General features: G+C 43.7%; 1 protein-coding gene across 2 annotated transcripts; it reads left to right on the top strand.

Moving 5' to 3' along the window:
- The first annotated feature begins 223 nt into the window (after positions 1 to 223).
- On the top strand, positions 224 to 13,524 carry HNRNPUL2 (heterogeneous nuclear ribonucleoprotein U like 2). 2 transcript variants are annotated; one of them, XM_081281320.1, is made up of 14 exons: positions 225 to 1,063; positions 3,128 to 3,263; positions 3,563 to 3,639; positions 3,833 to 3,972; positions 4,367 to 4,457; positions 4,556 to 4,668; positions 4,867 to 5,130; positions 5,282 to 5,404; positions 6,002 to 6,130; positions 6,626 to 6,794; positions 8,918 to 9,118; positions 10,349 to 10,422; positions 10,681 to 10,788; positions 10,904 to 13,524. In XM_081281320.1, the coding sequence occupies exons 1-14, from the start codon at positions 526 to 528 to the stop codon at positions 10,982 to 10,984; spliced, it is 2,244 nt and encodes a 747-aa protein (XP_081137446.1). In that variant the 5' UTR covers positions 225 to 525; the 3' UTR covers positions 10,985 to 13,524. The 2 variants fall into 2 exon arrangements, 1 of the variants encoding a protein (XP_081137446.1); XR_014020555.1 differs by lacking the exon at positions 10,349 to 10,422 and having other exon boundaries at positions 224 to 1,063; positions 10,904 to 10,944.
- The last annotated feature ends 1,922 nt before the right edge of the window (positions 13,525 to 15,446 follow it).

Genomic DNA, 15,446 nt, shown 5'->3' with positions numbered 1-15,446 from the left:
AGAGTTGGAGGGGCACATGATAGGGGAGTTCTGGGCGGCTGCGCAAACCCCTGGCTGAAGTACGGAAAGACGAGCGCGCACACTCTTCCTTCCTACGAGGCACTTGATCCGCAGCCAGCCTGGCCCTTCTCGGACCCTGCTGCGGCTGCGCGGTAAAACCGTTGTCGCTGATTGGCCCGGGGAGCGAGAGGGGCGGGAGGAGGAGGAGGAGGAAGGGAACTCCGTCTTCCTCGGCGCGCGCCCGCCTGCGGTAGGGAAACTGAAGGGCTGGAAGGGAAGCTGCTCCCAGTAGCGTTGTTTTGGGCTCCTTGAGGCAAAAGGGGGAGGGGAGGAAGAAGGCGACACAAACACTACGCAGTGGGGACTGCGCGGCCTCCGCCACTGCGTGCGTGCGTGCGCTCGCTCGCGCGGGCCCAGTGCTGGCGCGTGAGGCGGAGGCGGGCGGCGGCGGCGCCTGCGCGGTCGGGCTCGGTCGACGGTTCGCAGGGGAGGAGGCGGCGGGAGGCGGAGGAGGCGGCGGCGGCGATGGAGGTGAAGCGGCTGAAAGTGACCGAGCTGCGGTCTGAGCTGCAGCGGCGGGGCCTGGACTCGCGCGGCCTCAAAATGGATCTGGCGCAGCGGCTGCAGGAGGCGCTGGACGCCGAGATGCTCGAGGACGAGGCTGGCGGTGGCGGGGCCGGGCCCGGCGGGGCCTGCAAGGCGGAGCCTCGGCCTGTGGCCGCGCCGGGCGGCGGCCCGGGCGGAGACGAGGAGGACGAAGAAGAGGAGGAGGAGGAGGACGAGGAGGCGCTGCTTGAGGACGAGGACGAGGAACCACCCCCTGCTCAGGCCTCGGGCCAGGCCGCGCAGCCGCCGCCAGAGCCCCCGGAGGCGGCAGCCTTGGAGGCCGCGGCCGAGCCCGATGCTTCCGAGAAGCAGGCAGAGGCCACCGCCGGGTCAGGTGGCGTAAATGGTGGCGAAGAGCAGAGCACCGGCAAAGGGGAGGAAGACGAACCCGAGGAGCGGAGCGGGGATGAGACCCCAGGATCCGAGGCTCCGGGTGACAAAGCCGCAGAGGAACAAGGTGAGGAGCTAGCAGTGCCCGACTCCAACCTGCTGGGTGCACCCCTTATCCAGCACCTCGCCCCGCGTCGCGGGTTCGATCCCTTGTTCCCACTTACCTGAAAGTGCACGATTCCCGATGGGATAGTGGCTTTCATCCTCTGCCCACCTTTCTGAGTGGTTTGGCCACTTCTGTGGCTCCACTGTTTGCAGGAGGTTAGGTTCCAGCCTAACTTGGTTCCTTAGTACTAATGGATGAAAGAGTTATTTTGCCTCAGAACTGCTTGAGAGCTACCTGTGGAGCAGTCTCTCTCAGTGTTCCTTACCTTTTTCATAGCCAAGGAATTGGTGATTACGGGGACCAATTGACAGTTGCAGGCTTAGGCCTTTGAGCTGACTGTTGACTTTCTCACTGTAAAAATATTAAGCAATAAATTAAAGTCGTCAAAGTTCTCTTGTCAAAAGCATATTGAGGGCTGAGGTTGTGGCTCAGTGGTAGAGGACTTGCCTAGCATGTGTGAGGTACTGGGTTCAGTTGTCAGCACTGCATATAATTAAAGTCCATTGACAACTAAGAAAATATTTTTTAAAAAACATTGATAGATATTGAGCCACGCAGAGAATCTGGAAATTTAACCTTGCTCCTTGCCTGAGCAGTAGGAGATAGCCTCTAGTGTGAGCTTGTTGAGCTTAATAGTTAACTAGTGGAGAAAGTCTTAATCTTGTGCATTTGGAACAAGTAACTTGGCTAAGGCATTCATCTTGCCTGTATTCTTAGGACTAAATTTTAATCATCTTTCTGAGTCAGTGAATGGACATATTTGTAGATTTACTGTACAGGAACATTTCAGGTTCCAGACTTCCTGGATTGAAATGATTGAGGTTCTGGTTGGTCCTTTGAGTAACCTGGTGGAAGAGACTTTGTAGAGACTCCACAGAGAGTTAGTGACCTTTCTCCTTTTGAAGTAACTGGATGGATAGTTGATTCATAACAGTATCTATCAGGGAGGGAAGCTAGAGCTCCTTCCTTGTCTTACTGTAAATTGGGTTGCCTTAGTTCTTTTTATAATTTTTTTTTTAGACTACTACCAAGTTAATTGGAACCTATTTTACAACAGTCACACACACCTTGCAGATTTTGTCTGATGTCCTGGAACAAAAATCATATTATGTAACCTTTGACTTGTGTGTACTCAAATAGCACATAAAAAACATTGAAGGATAAAAGACTGCTTTAAAAAATAATTAAAAGCTTTCTTAGGTTAGAAATGTAGCTCAGTGGTAAAGGGCTTGCCTGGTATGGAGGAAGCTCTGGGTTTGATCCCCAGCATCACAAAATAAATAAAAACCTTCTTAGTGTTGCAAAATATAAAAGTGTAAGGAAAAACTGTCCCCGACCCTTTTGTAAAGAATGTTGCTAAATATATGGCAACACCTTTCTGTCCCAAATTACCTGCAGTAAAGATGCAGTATTATTTATGGGTATCTTATGACTTGATGGTTTGCTCTTGCAACTTTCAGTTAAAAAAAAAAATTCCCCGATTAAGAATATAGTTACGTATCATGTACTTGAGTTTATTTGCTGTATAAACCAGCCATGAGCAGCTATGCACTTTAATGCAGGAAAAGCAGACTCTAAAATTTGAGCTATTTATATCATGAATCTGGGAAAATATTAAAAATACTAAGTTCCTACATTCAAATCTGGTAAGAATTGAAATAAAATTAACCTGAAGGTTTGTCAAAGATCTAGGAGTATTTTTGTGTGTGTGTGTGTGTGTGGTATTACGGGGAAATCTGCAAGTTTGACCTGATTTAAGCAGATAAATTTAGAATGCAAAAATTGTCCAATTTTTATCTACTGCTTGACTGTAATTAGTCCATAATGTCCTCCCTCCCCCACCATAAAATTCCAGCCAATGACAGAAAGATAATGTTTGGAAATAAAATGTTCTATGGATGCAGTGGTAATAACCTGACTATTTTGATTAGACAGATCCTCAGATCCCCTTTAGTTTCTATTGGTCTGAGCTTATTCTACACTCCAGTATGAAAACTGCTGATTTTCTTTCCCTCCTTTTTGTAGGAGATGATCAAGATAGTGAAAAGTCAAAACCAGCAGGCTCAGATGGTGAGCGGCGGGGGGTAAAGAGACAGCGGGATGAGAAGGATGAACATGGCCGAGCTTACTATGAATTCCGAGAGGAGGCTTACCACAGCCGGTGAGGGAAACAGTCCCTTTCCTTGAAGGGAGTGTCTACTCTAATTTTGGTATACCTGGTGTTGATTGGAGAGTCTGGAAGGAGGGGTGGATTAAAAATGGAATAGGTTTTTGTAGGCATAAGTTTTTAGATTGAATCTACCATAGAAGCTCCTATTGCCCTTTCTCATTTATTGAAAGAAGCTGTCTGCTGGGATTTGATATTCACTGAGAGTTTAAAATGGACATAATGTCCTGCAGACACCCCTCAAAGAACAGGACTTTGGTTACATTGTATTTGCTTTTCTCTCATGTATATAGCTCAAAGTCTCCACCACCTCCAGAAGAAGAGGCAAAAGATGAGGAAGAAGATCAAACTCTTGTGAACCTGGACACATGTATGTCTAAGGCAGATAGATTGGGGTTTTTAACTTATCTCCTAAAAATGATTCTGGGTATTAAAACTTCATGGCTAACAAATTCCAAGAGACTTTGTGTCCATTTGTAACAACTGGACATATTTGTACACTTTTGCTGGATCTCATGTGTTAACCATTATAGTAAACCAATTCCATCTTTCTTTCTTAATAGATACCTCGGATCTCCATTTTCAAGTAAGCAAAGACCGTTATGGAGGGCAGCCACTCTTCTCAGAGAAGTTCCCCACCCTTTGGTCTGGGGCAAGGAGTACTTATGGAGTAACAAAGGGAAAAGTCTGCTTTGAAGCCAAGGTACTAGCTCATGAAGATCATTCATTTATTAAACTGTCTAGTGTCAAATAGGTTGTCCTCCATGATTTTGGTTTAAGTTCAGTGAAAGTTATTCCAATATTCAATTTTAATAGTTGTCATTTTTTGTTTGTATAAAAATTGTCTTTTAAGGTGGGCATGGTGGCACATATCTATTATCCCAGTGACTTGGGAGGCTGAGGCAGAAGGATCACAAGATCAGCCTCAGCAACTTATTGAGACCCTGTATCAAAAAGGAATGGGAATGTGGGAATGTGGCTCGATGGTAGAGTGCCCTGGGTTCAGTTCCTAATACCACCAAAAGAGATGTGTATTTCTAACTCAGACTTTGCTCCTGAGTTAGAGTATGTAAGAATTCCTTTTCTGACTTAACCAGGTAACCCAGAATCTCCCAATGAAAGAAGGCTGCACAGAGGTTTCTCTCCTTCGAGTTGGGTGGTCTGTTGATTTTTCCCGTCCACAACTCGGTAACATTATTTTGTAACTTCTTTGCTTGTGTTTGCTAACATATTGCTTAGTCTGTGGGAACTTTGAGGATAGGTGACTGATTTGTTGACTGTTCTAGGTGAGGATGAATTCTCTTATGGTTTTGATGGACGGGGACTCAAGGCAGAGAATGGGCAGTTTGAGGAATTTGGCCAGACTTTTGGGGAGAATGATGTTATTGGCTGCTTTGCTGTAAGTATTCCTGAAGCTGTAGATTGATAACATGGGGTGGATAAAGGGCCCTAGAAATTTACTGTGCTTCCCATCAACTGTTACCTTTTATGCATTTGATGCATGTAACAGTTTGAGTGTCAAAAAAGATTAAAGGATAAGATTTAATCTACCTCAAACCTCGTTACCCATAAGTTCTCATGTCTTTTGACCTTATAGAATTTTGAAACTGAAGAAGTAGAACTTTCTTTCTCCAAGAATGGAGAAGACCTAGGTGTGGCATTCCGGATCAACAAGGAATCCCTGGCAGACCGGGCCCTTCTACCCCATGTCCTCTGCAAAAACTGTGTTGTAGAATTAAACTTCGGTCAGAAGGAGGAGCCCTTCTTCCCACCACCGGAAGATTATGTGTTTATCCATGCTGTGCCTGTTGAGGACCGCGTTCGCACTGCAGTCCCTCCCAAGACCATAGAAGAGTGTGAGGTATGACAAACACTATACACAAACTTTTAGGTCTATAATGCTAGATCTTTTCTCTAAGCATTACCAAACTGATTTGGGGTAGGTGTTCTTAAATTGGATCTTATAAAAGTGGCCTACATTTCATTACATTTCTGGTTCTCTTTACTTGCAGGTGATTCTGATGGTGGGACTACCTGGATCTGGAAAGACCCAGTGGGCACTGAAATACGCAAAAGAAAATCCTGAGAAAAGATACAATGTCCTGGGAGCTGAGACTGTGCTTAATCAAATGAGGGTGGGTTTTTGGGGATTAATCAGATACATACTATACGCTTTGGGGGTGCCAATAAACTCCTATAACCTGTTGTCAGTGAAAAAGTTGGTCTTTGAAGTGTCTGACAACAAGGGTCCGACAAACAGTCATAAATTTTTCTGTGTATGGTGGGTGGTGGGTTTTTTCATTTGTTTGTTCATTTGGTTTTAGTATTCAAGATTATACCCAGGAACAGTTTACCACTGAACTAAATCCTTTCTCCCGACTCCCCCACTTCCCCCCACCTTTTTTTTTACTTTTATGTTTTGAGGCAGTCTTACTTTCCGAGACTGGCCTTGAATTTTTAATCCTACTGCCTCTGCCTTCTGAGATGCTGGGATTACAGACATGCACTACTGCACCCAGCTATATATGTTTTAAATAAAAAAAAATTTTTTTTTCTCTGCTGTATTTCTGAATACAGACAAAATCTTAAATATATCATCCAGGTGGACTGGAAATAGACAACATTCTTATAACTGAGAGAGAGGAATGAATCAAAGCAGTGGCAGTGGCTCTTGGGCTTTCACTTACTGCATAACTCCTTGCTTTCCTTTTCCCTTCCCTTATGTTTACCAGATGAAGGGGCTTGAAGAGCCAGAGATGGACCCTAAAAGCCGAGACCTTTTAGTTCAGCAAGCTTCCCAGTGCCTTAGTAAGCTGGTCCAGATTGCTTCCCGGACAAAAAGGAACTTTATTCTTGATCAGGTATTGTTCAAACATTCAGAAGAAACCTGATTTTTATGGAAGATGCAAGGATGAAAATTTGGCACCCAGTTAAGTTGATAAATCTGGTTTATAGTCAAAGTGGGGTGCATAAATAGACTGAATTAAGGGGCAGAATTAGGTTTACCTAATATGACCAACTGGTTGTGAGTTATGATTTTAATGTTTATGGAACTTTATAGAGGTATCTCAAATTAGTATTTTTGTCTGAGAATATGTGGACTCATATGTAGAGGCAATGGAAGGAGAATTAGAGCTCATTTGAGTCATGACTCTTATCACTTATTAGATTTGTGATCTTGGACAAGTCTCGCAACCTTACCTGAACCTCAGTTTTCCTGATGTACAAAACACAGTCACATAGAGTTTGAAAAATTAAAGGAGATCATGTATTACATGATTGAGACCTAATCTTATATGGTTGAAGTTGAGTGGTGGTTTTAATCCCTAAACATCTGTTATTCCTCCTGATCCTAGTGTAATGTATACAACTCTGGCCAGCGGCGGAAGCTATTGCTATTCAAGACCTTCTCCAGGAAAGTGGTGGTGGTTGTCCCTAATGAGGAAGATTGGAAGAAGAGGCTGGAATTGCGCAAGGAAGTGGAGGGAGATGATGTGCCTGAGTCTATAATGCTAGAGATGAAAGGTGGGCTAAAATTATAAGTGAGGGATCCTGACCCTGTTCAGCGCACACTGTATTGGGATCCTTTAGTACCAGGAGTGACTCTCCACATCTGAAGTATAAATCTAAAGTGCTATTTAATGGATGTAAGCACTTGAAATAAATGATTGAGCAGAGTAAATGGAGAAGCAGTCACCCATTGACTCATCCTGTGTAAGACCCAAAATAGGGAAAATGGTAATAGATAACAGGATAATTAAAACTCATGTAAGGACTGGGGATAGTAGTTGAGTGGTAGAATTCTCACCTAGTAAGGCCTTGGGTTTCATCCAGCACTACAAAAAATAAAAGTAATAAATTAATACTTCCTTGAGATATAGCTACTAATGGAATAAATATTTAGGGCATGTCTCCTTTTTGTCCAGCACAGTTCTAAACATAAGAAAATAGCATAAAAACTCTCCCTTCATGGGATTTGTATTCCTTGGAAAGGGAGTAGAGTTCAGATTAAAATGTGGTGATGGGAGTATCTTGATTTCTGTTACCTATAGGCTTACATTTTGTTGTTCTTTGCCCTTTTTTTTTGGGGGGGGGGCGTATGGGCAGGGCTTGTTTTTGTTTTGCTTTGTGATCCTGGGGATTGAACTCCGCTACATCCCAGCCCTTTTTATTTTTTGAGACAGTGTCTCACAAAATTGCAGAGGCTGGCCTCAAACATGACATTCTCCTGCCTCAGCCTCCTGAGTTGTTGGAATTACAGGTGAAGGCCACTGCACTCAACTGGTTTTTTTGGCATTGAATGAAATCATTAATACATTACAGTGCCTGAGAACAAAGTCCACAGGAGGTAGCCTTAGCTATTTTGATTGACCCCCTCCTTCCTACTGTTTGCTTAGGATTGTGATTCCTCCCTTCCTTTAAAAAAAAAAAAAATATATATATATATATATGTTTTAGTTGTAGTTGGGCACAATGCCTTTATTTATTTATTTTTATGTGGTGCTGAGGATTGGACCCAGGGCATCGCATGTGCTAGGCGAGCACTGTGCTTCTGAGCCACAACCCCAGCCCTCCTTCCTGTCTTATTTGATGGCATCGCACCTACCCTGTCAACTGCTGGCCCTTTATATTCTGATAATTCCTAGCCATAGGGACTAGTTTACATATCTGTGGGCCAGGTCCTCCAAGTTTATATAGAATGAATTATGCCAGTGCATGACTGATAGTCAGGCAATCAGGAATTTAGTTCAAAAATTTAGTTATAACCACCTACCAGGTACCAGGATATGTATTAATCTGCTCAAGCAAAGAAACCACATCTGGTATTGCAGCTGCAATTGGACTCACCACCTGATTAAGCTTACAAATTAAAAAACAAAACAAACAAAAAAAAAAACTGCCATTCTCTAAGACTCATCTCTCTAGTTTTTTTTTTTTTTAAAGAGAGAGAGAATTTTAATATTTAGTTATTGGCGGACACAACATCTTTGTTTGTATGTGATGCTGAGAATCGAACCCAGGCCGCACGCATGCCAGGCGAGCGCGCTACCGCTTGAGCCACATCCCCAGCCCCATCTCTCTAGTTTTATAAAACAGGGCTAACTGGGTTTTCTTTAAAATCATGGGATTCCTGTTGAAATGAATTTTCCTCAGATTTAACCTACGAACTTAATGTCCAGAGACTGGCAAATATGTTCTCCAGTCTTGTACAGGTGGTAAATGAGAGCTTTTGTATTCTTTGTTTTCTGTGGTCCTTGTAGATTAAGAGATTCTTCAGGGCTTGAATTTCTTTTAAATTATATCTATTCAACACCAAAACTTTCTCAGTTACTTTTAGCTTCTGTTACTGCTGTCCTGTTAAGGAACTGTAATCAGTTCACTACTGACTTGTTATGGATCACTTGAGAACTTGTAAATATACTGTCAGCAGATAACTCTTTGCCTGGGACTGATAGAATTTAGGGAAACTTAGGGAAGAGAAAGTGAATTTGATTATTTAAATTGAGTCTGTATGATCCCAGTATATTTTTGTTCATTACTAAATGAGGCTTAGAAAGTCTTTTGCTTCCTGTAGTAAAATTTTCATAATGAGTTCTTACCCGTCTATGCACTTTTCAGGCCCACAAGCTTCTCTCTTACTCTTATAGCCAACTTCTCTCTGCCTGAAAAATGCGATTATATGGATGAGGTGACATATGGGGAGCTGGAGAAGGAGGAAGCTCAGCCCATTGTCACCAAGTACAAGGAAGAGGCAAGAAAGCTGCTGCCCCCCTCCGAGAAGCGAACAAACCGCCGAAACAACCGGAACAAGCGTAACCGGCAGAACCGAAGCCGAGGCCAAGGATATGGTGAGTCCTGGAACCTGCCAGCCCCCAGCCTCAGTCTGTCCTTTGTGCTGAGTACAGCAAGACCCTCAGTGAAAAGCCAGGAAACCAAGACAAGTCCTTAACAATAAGGAAGTGCCTTCTTTATGGAGCTTACTTCTTGCTATGTCATTTACCCCCCAGCTGTTTCTTATGCTTTTCCCATAATCCTTCAACAAAAAATCACTTTTCAACAAAAATGTTTCTTTGAAAAGTGTGGTGCCGGGGCTGGGGATGTGGCTCAAGCAGTAGCGCGCTCACCTGGCATGCGTGCGGCCCGGGTTCGATCCTCAGCACCACATACCAACAAAGATGTTGTGTCCGCCGAGAACTAAAAAATGAATATTAAAAATTCTCTCTCTCTCTCTCTCTCTCTCTCTCCTCTCTCTCCTCTTGCACTCTCTCTTTAAAAAAAAAAAAGAAAAGAAAAGAAGTGCGGTGCCTTCTGGTCTGTCTAGTTTTCACATTAATGTGTGTTCTCCACTGTGTTGGTGTGTTAGGAGGAGGATTTGTGCAGTGAAATCTTGATTCTCAAGTTTTTTTGCTGCTTTGTCTTTTGGATTAACCCAGCTGTATAGATCAGAAAGTAAATGCATTATTTGGTAATTTTGGGGGGTTACAAAGGAAACTAGGCTATTAATGAAACATCCCCACTGAATGTCTAGTTTAAATCTAAACTTCCAGTATACCTTCATTACTCTTTAAAAATGTGTGTGCATGCGTGTGTGTGTGTGTGTGTGTGTGTGTTAGCAGAAGTTTTAAGTTCCTGCTACATGCTGGACGCTAGGAATAATTCCCACCCTCAAGAAAAGGAGTATATTGAATAGACTTTGTTCCCTTTGTATAAAATGATGGATATGAGTTGTATGATATCTTGGGTCTTCCAGGGCTGAATCTGTGACTTTAAAATGGCAGTTTTTACTGTGTTTCTAACTCTGCCATGTATACTTTTGCCATCTTAAATGTTTTGCAGGAATTGGGGAGCTTCAAAAACAAGGTGGCTTGGTTTTCTTATGTCTCTGATTCCTCTGCCCTCCCCCCAGACTTTTTTTTAAAGATCCTGGCTGGTGCTTTAAGTAACATGTGTGAGCCTGGCCCAAGCAGGCTTCCTATTCTCCCAGAATTGCCTTTGGCTCCACTTTTTTGATTTCCACTCAAACGTGGAGCCAGGACCCCACGCCAGCTGTCTGAGCGCGCTCTCCATTTCTCTTCCAGTGGGCGGGCAGCGCCGAGGCTACGACAACCGGGCCTACGGGCAGCAGTACTGGGGGCAGTCTGGAAACAGAGGGGTGAGTGCAGCTCTCCTTCTGCTCTTCCCTTTGGCCTGTGATAGCCATTCCTATTGGCTTGGGGGAGCAGAGGGGTTTGGGCTGTTTTCTCAGGGCTTAGGGTTTTGCCCTTTAATGTATTCATCTGGAAGAATTTATCCTGGGAAAAGTATTTGTTGTATTTATAATATCAAACTAAGACATGAGATGTTTAAGAGGGGGTAATGGTGGTCATGCTGCTGCTGAAAACTCATAAATCTATTCCTCCTCTCTTCTCAGGGTTACCGTAATTTCTATGATCGATACAGGGGAGACTATGATCGATTCTATGGGCGAGATTATGAGTACAACAGATACAGAGACTATTACAGACAATACAATCGGGATGTGAGTATCTTCCTGGGGTAGAGGGTGGTGGGGGCAGGACCAGAAGGATGAGTTTGTGCTTTCTCATCCTCAACCAGCTCTGGCTCCAAGTGATGGGGTTTCACCTCTCTTCTAGTGGCAGAATTACTACTACCACCACCCCCAGGACAGAGACCGATACTACAGGAACTACTACGGTTACCAAGGGTATCGGTGAAGCCCCTGATGTTGACGCCTGTCAGCCACGAAGCTGAATCTCTAGGGGTGCCAGGCACCCCCCAAAACACAACCAAGGAAAACAGGGGCTGTCGGGGTGGGGCTGAGCTGCCGGGGAGGGTGGTTGGGGGGGAGGGTGCGCAAGCAGGGGTTGGGGGTGGGAGGTGGAAACAAACAACAAAACTGTACATTTTTTTTAAAGTTTGTTGAAAAGAATATTGTCTTATTCTATAAAACATTTCAAACCTAGTTAGATATTTGTAATCAAAAACATTTGCGCAGAAAGCAGCACTTAGAGCTGCCTGTTCTATACCCTGCAGTTGGACAGGAAAAGAACTAAAAATGTCACCCTTCTGACATTCTAAGGCAGCTGGACTGGCAGCCAAGAAAGGGACAGTGGTGTCGTGGTGTGGGGAGAAGGGGAACAGTGTGAGAGTACCTTCCATAGCAGGTAGGAACAGGCAGGAGTGGGCCAGAGGGAGCGCTTGTGACCGGGGCAGTGAAAATAAACGATTGGCTCTTATCAATCACTTGCACCAACTAACCGTTTGTATTTTCTTTACCGACCTCTCCCTCTTGGGATATCTGGTCTGGTGGGCTGGGAGGCCACAGTATCCCAGTGTCCACTTTGCTGTGCCTTTGTCCTGCTTGGCTAAGGCACAGAGACTTCTAGTTGGGTGGTTCTATTATATAGGATTCCCAGGCCAAGGAGGCACGGGATCTGTTCTAGATTGCAGAGCAGAATAGCTTGTTCCCTATATGTACCTGTTAATGAATTCCCATAAAGTTTTGGGGAGAGTGGGGTCACAGCCCTCAGCCTGAAGATTGTGATTTGCCAGTCTCTAGTCTCTGTCTTCCGAGGTTGAGAGAGGTAGGAGGTCTCTAAAATCATCTGTTACAGTGTCTGCCTCTTATAGTGTGAGAGAAGGAACGTTTCTCAGGGTTTCAGCTCACAGTAATGCAGGAGGACTCTGTTCACTGCAGCAGGATATGTATATAGGTGAATCCTGTGGTGTGGGCTCCCAGGCCCAGGTGCTGAGAATAGCAACTATTTTATACAGTGGGGGGGGGGGGGGCCTCTGCCCTGCTGGTCTTTTTGATACACAGGTAGAGAATGAATAGAAAAGGGGGGTGGGGGGTGGGAGGTGGGAGGCAGCTCAGTGGGGCTGCTGAAACTTGGGCAGAGTGAGTGTGAATGTGTGTGCACATGTGTGTGTGAAAGGGAGCACCCTACTCAACTTCCTGAAACAGGATTCTTTCTGGGGTAGCTTTCCCTGTGTGTCCCCAGAGAGGCCTCTAGCCAGGAGACTTCAGTTGGGATCATTTAGTTTAACTTTACCAACACCTTCCCAGTTCTTGACAAAATACCTGCAGGTTGCTGGGTTCAAGAATATGGGTGGGATATGGAAATGCTCTTTCAATTCAGCTTCAGTTTTAATTCATCTTCCTGCTCAGCATTGTGCCAGCCAAGAGCTTACTCAGCAAACACCATGTATTGCAGCACTCCCTAGTGAGAAAACCCCGGGTTGTGCTACTAGAAAATGCTTCACTTCCACTTCCTTACCTGGCAGTTCTCTTGTTTAAACTTTTGTGCTGAGATTTGATCTCTCTTCTCCCACTGTCCCTGCCAGGCAGAGCCCTTCTCTAGGCGTGCAGACCTTCATTCTGGCCTTCTAGTCCTCCCTGTCTGTCCCGACACATCCTTCTGCTTAAGCACCTCTGTACCCGAGACTGGAACAGGGGTCTGGTAGGAAATAAGTTTGCTTGCTCATAATGATGTCTTTTCTCTTGGCACCTGCTTCCTTGAGGTGCCATCAAATGGATTTGTATGTGGCGGTGGGTGAAGTGATTGCATGAACTTTTCTATAACCCACTTTTTATTATTAAGGACTTTTAAGAAAGCTTTGCTCATAGTATCGGGCAAGGAGGTAAAAACTGGAGCCCAAAGAAATTCCCTTAGGGCAAGATTATGTTAAAGTAGAAAACTGAATTTCCTGAGATAGAGGCTGCGCCTCACCCCCTTAAGTACTCAGTCCTCCAGCATATAGTATTTTCTTACAGTCGGTGACATGGATGGTGGTCCTCAGGAAAGGGGAACAAAGCTTAAACCATGCTGAGGGTTTTGTTCTGGGTGGTGACAAGGGAAGTACTTGCCATTGATTTTTGACACTAGAAGGTCATCTTTTTTTTTAAAAAAAGCTGTTTTTCTAGGTGGGTAGAGAATGAAACTGCCACATCCTTGTTGGATCAGTCCAAGAGATCACTCAAACAGTGGATGTCTGGATTTTGTTTCTGTCTGTCTATTATGAAAAAACAAATGTTAAAGGGGGGGAAATGTGGATTATGGTAACAGGAGGGATCCCTAGCCTTGTTTTCCTTAGAAGACTTTTTAGTGTTTTATCAGATGTTTGTTGTAGTTGTAGATGGAAAAACTTGTGAGAAAAACAAAACACCACATGGAGCCTGTAAATGTTTTTGCACAACCTGTAAAGCATTCTTGGAAGTGGCCAGTAAAAAAGGGTTTTACCATTTAAAAAAAAATGTAACTGTGTCATTGTTTACATCTGTAACTTTTTCCTCCCCTGTTCTCATTACAACATTCTGGCAAAAATGTAGGCACAGTAGCTTCCAGTTTTAGAATAAATAACCATTTGGATTGAATTCACCCTTTCTCCTGTGGCTGCACTGACTGGGTTGTGTTTACTCGTTTATGTTTTTTAAAGCTTATTTCTCAAGTTGCACTGGGTCCAACCAAGGATGGCTTTCCCTTGCATGGCTGCTGTTGCCTTCCTTTTCTACCATGTTTCACATGGGAGCCAGCTGTGCATTGGTGGTGAGGGGACCAGGGTTCTTAGCTCTTGATTATGCTAAGAGCTTGAGCCATTAGAGTAGAAGAAAATAAATTTTAACTTCACCTCTGTATACTTGGACTGTGATAAAATCATTGGATATTTGGGGTTAAATGTAAGGGTCCATATATGAAAGGAAATAAGTATTTATGAGTGATGACTACCTTGGAGGAAAAGCCTACTCATTCAACAGATGTTTGGGGGTGCTTTATAGTGAATTTGAAAACTAAGAAGGTAAATTAAAGCACTCTTATTTTGTTGCTAGCACTGAACTGATTTTTTATATATATATATATATATATATATATATATATATATATACACATTTTTTTTTTTTTTTTTGGCGGTACTGAGGATGGAACCCAGGGCTAGGCCAGCACTCTACACTGAGCCAAACTCCCAGCCCTGTAACTGCAATTTCTAATGGTGGGGTTGTTCATCATTAAGGCTGACAGATCATAGGCTCTTAGTATATACCATGTCTGAGTGGTATTAATGTAGACACTGTTTTAACAAACCCCCGCTTCTGTAGGTGACACATTCAGATTTCAGGGTCTTAAAACTTTGTACCCTAGGGACTAGGGTTGTAGCTCAGTGGTAGAGCGCTTGCATTGCATGTGTGAGGCACTGGGTTCCATCCTCAGCGCCACATTAAAAAAATAAATAATCCTCAGCACCACATTAAAAAAATAAATAAAGGTATGTCTGTTTACAACTTAAAAAAAAAACTGTACCCTAAATGTCATTCTTGATTTTGATCACTGCCTATTCACTGGGCATTTATTGTTAGAGCTAAATTAATTATCACCCCACCCAGGTGCTAGGGTTTGAACCCATCTCTAGATAAGTGTGATACCACTGAGCTATCCCCCTAGCCCTAATGTGTTGTTTTTAATGGTTATTTTTAATTTGTGCCTGTCTATAGTAACTGCCTAGCGCTATTTTCCCCCAACCAGAGTGATTTTTTTTTTTAACCTAATGTCAAGGTTACATTTATTGAGCACATTTGGCTTTCTACCAAGGCTGAGCTGGTGTGGAAATTTTCAGTTACTCTCCTGGAATTTGCCCAGCACTGTGATGCAGCAGGAAAAGGGAAGGGTTCTTATTCTCTATGCTCTGCTTGTCACTTAACAGTACAATCCATTCATTGAGTGGCTGCTATGTGCCAGGCATTGTCAGCATGCAGGAATTATGACAGACCTGAGCCTTCCTGTAGTTTTCACAAGTAACAGAAGGAACTAAGCAGATTTTCTGAACAAAATGGGGTTTGGAGTGCAACCAGGTTATTTTCTGTTTCTTAGTCTACAGGGTGAGGGAATTAATTAGATGGTCTCCAGAATCTGTTAGGGCTCAGAAATTCCATCAACAGTGAAATGCTGCTGTTTCAAGGGTACCCTTGGAGCTCATGAGGTCATCTTTAGGAATTGCTGATAAAATACTCTTTATTCCTTTGGTTTCCTCTCTTCCTCTCCCCTTGTTGATTTCCTGTGAGAAGGGGAAGGGAAGCTGGGGTGAAAGGTTATATCTGAATACAAGTCACCTTACTACTACAGCAGGTCAGCCTCTTTTTTTTTTTTTTTTTTTTTTTAAAGAGAGAGAGAGAGAGAGAATTTT

The sequence above is a fragment of the Spermophilus citellus genome (assembly GCF_964194105.1).
Source record: "Spermophilus citellus genome assembly, chromosome: 2".
NCBI classification, from domain to species: Eukaryota; Metazoa; Chordata; class Mammalia; order Rodentia; family Sciuridae; genus Spermophilus; species Spermophilus citellus.
Note: the sequence above shows the minus strand (reverse complement) of the source record. Positions and strands in the feature narration are given on the sequence as shown.

Bases quoted from the DNA above. Each gene is read 5' to 3' on its own strand.
- HNRNPUL2 (XM_081281320.1), top strand. From the start codon at position 526: ATGGAGGTGAAGCGGCTGAAAGTGACCGAGCTGCGGTCTGAGCTGCAG. The intron at 3,973-4,366 runs GTACTAGCTCAT...TGACTTAACCAG, and splicing joins AAGTCTGCTTTGAAGCCAAG to GTAACCCAGAATCTCCCAAT. The intron at 4,669-4,866 runs GTAAGTATTCCT...TTGACCTTATAG, and splicing joins ATGTTATTGGCTGCTTTGCT to AATTTTGAAACTGAAGAAGT.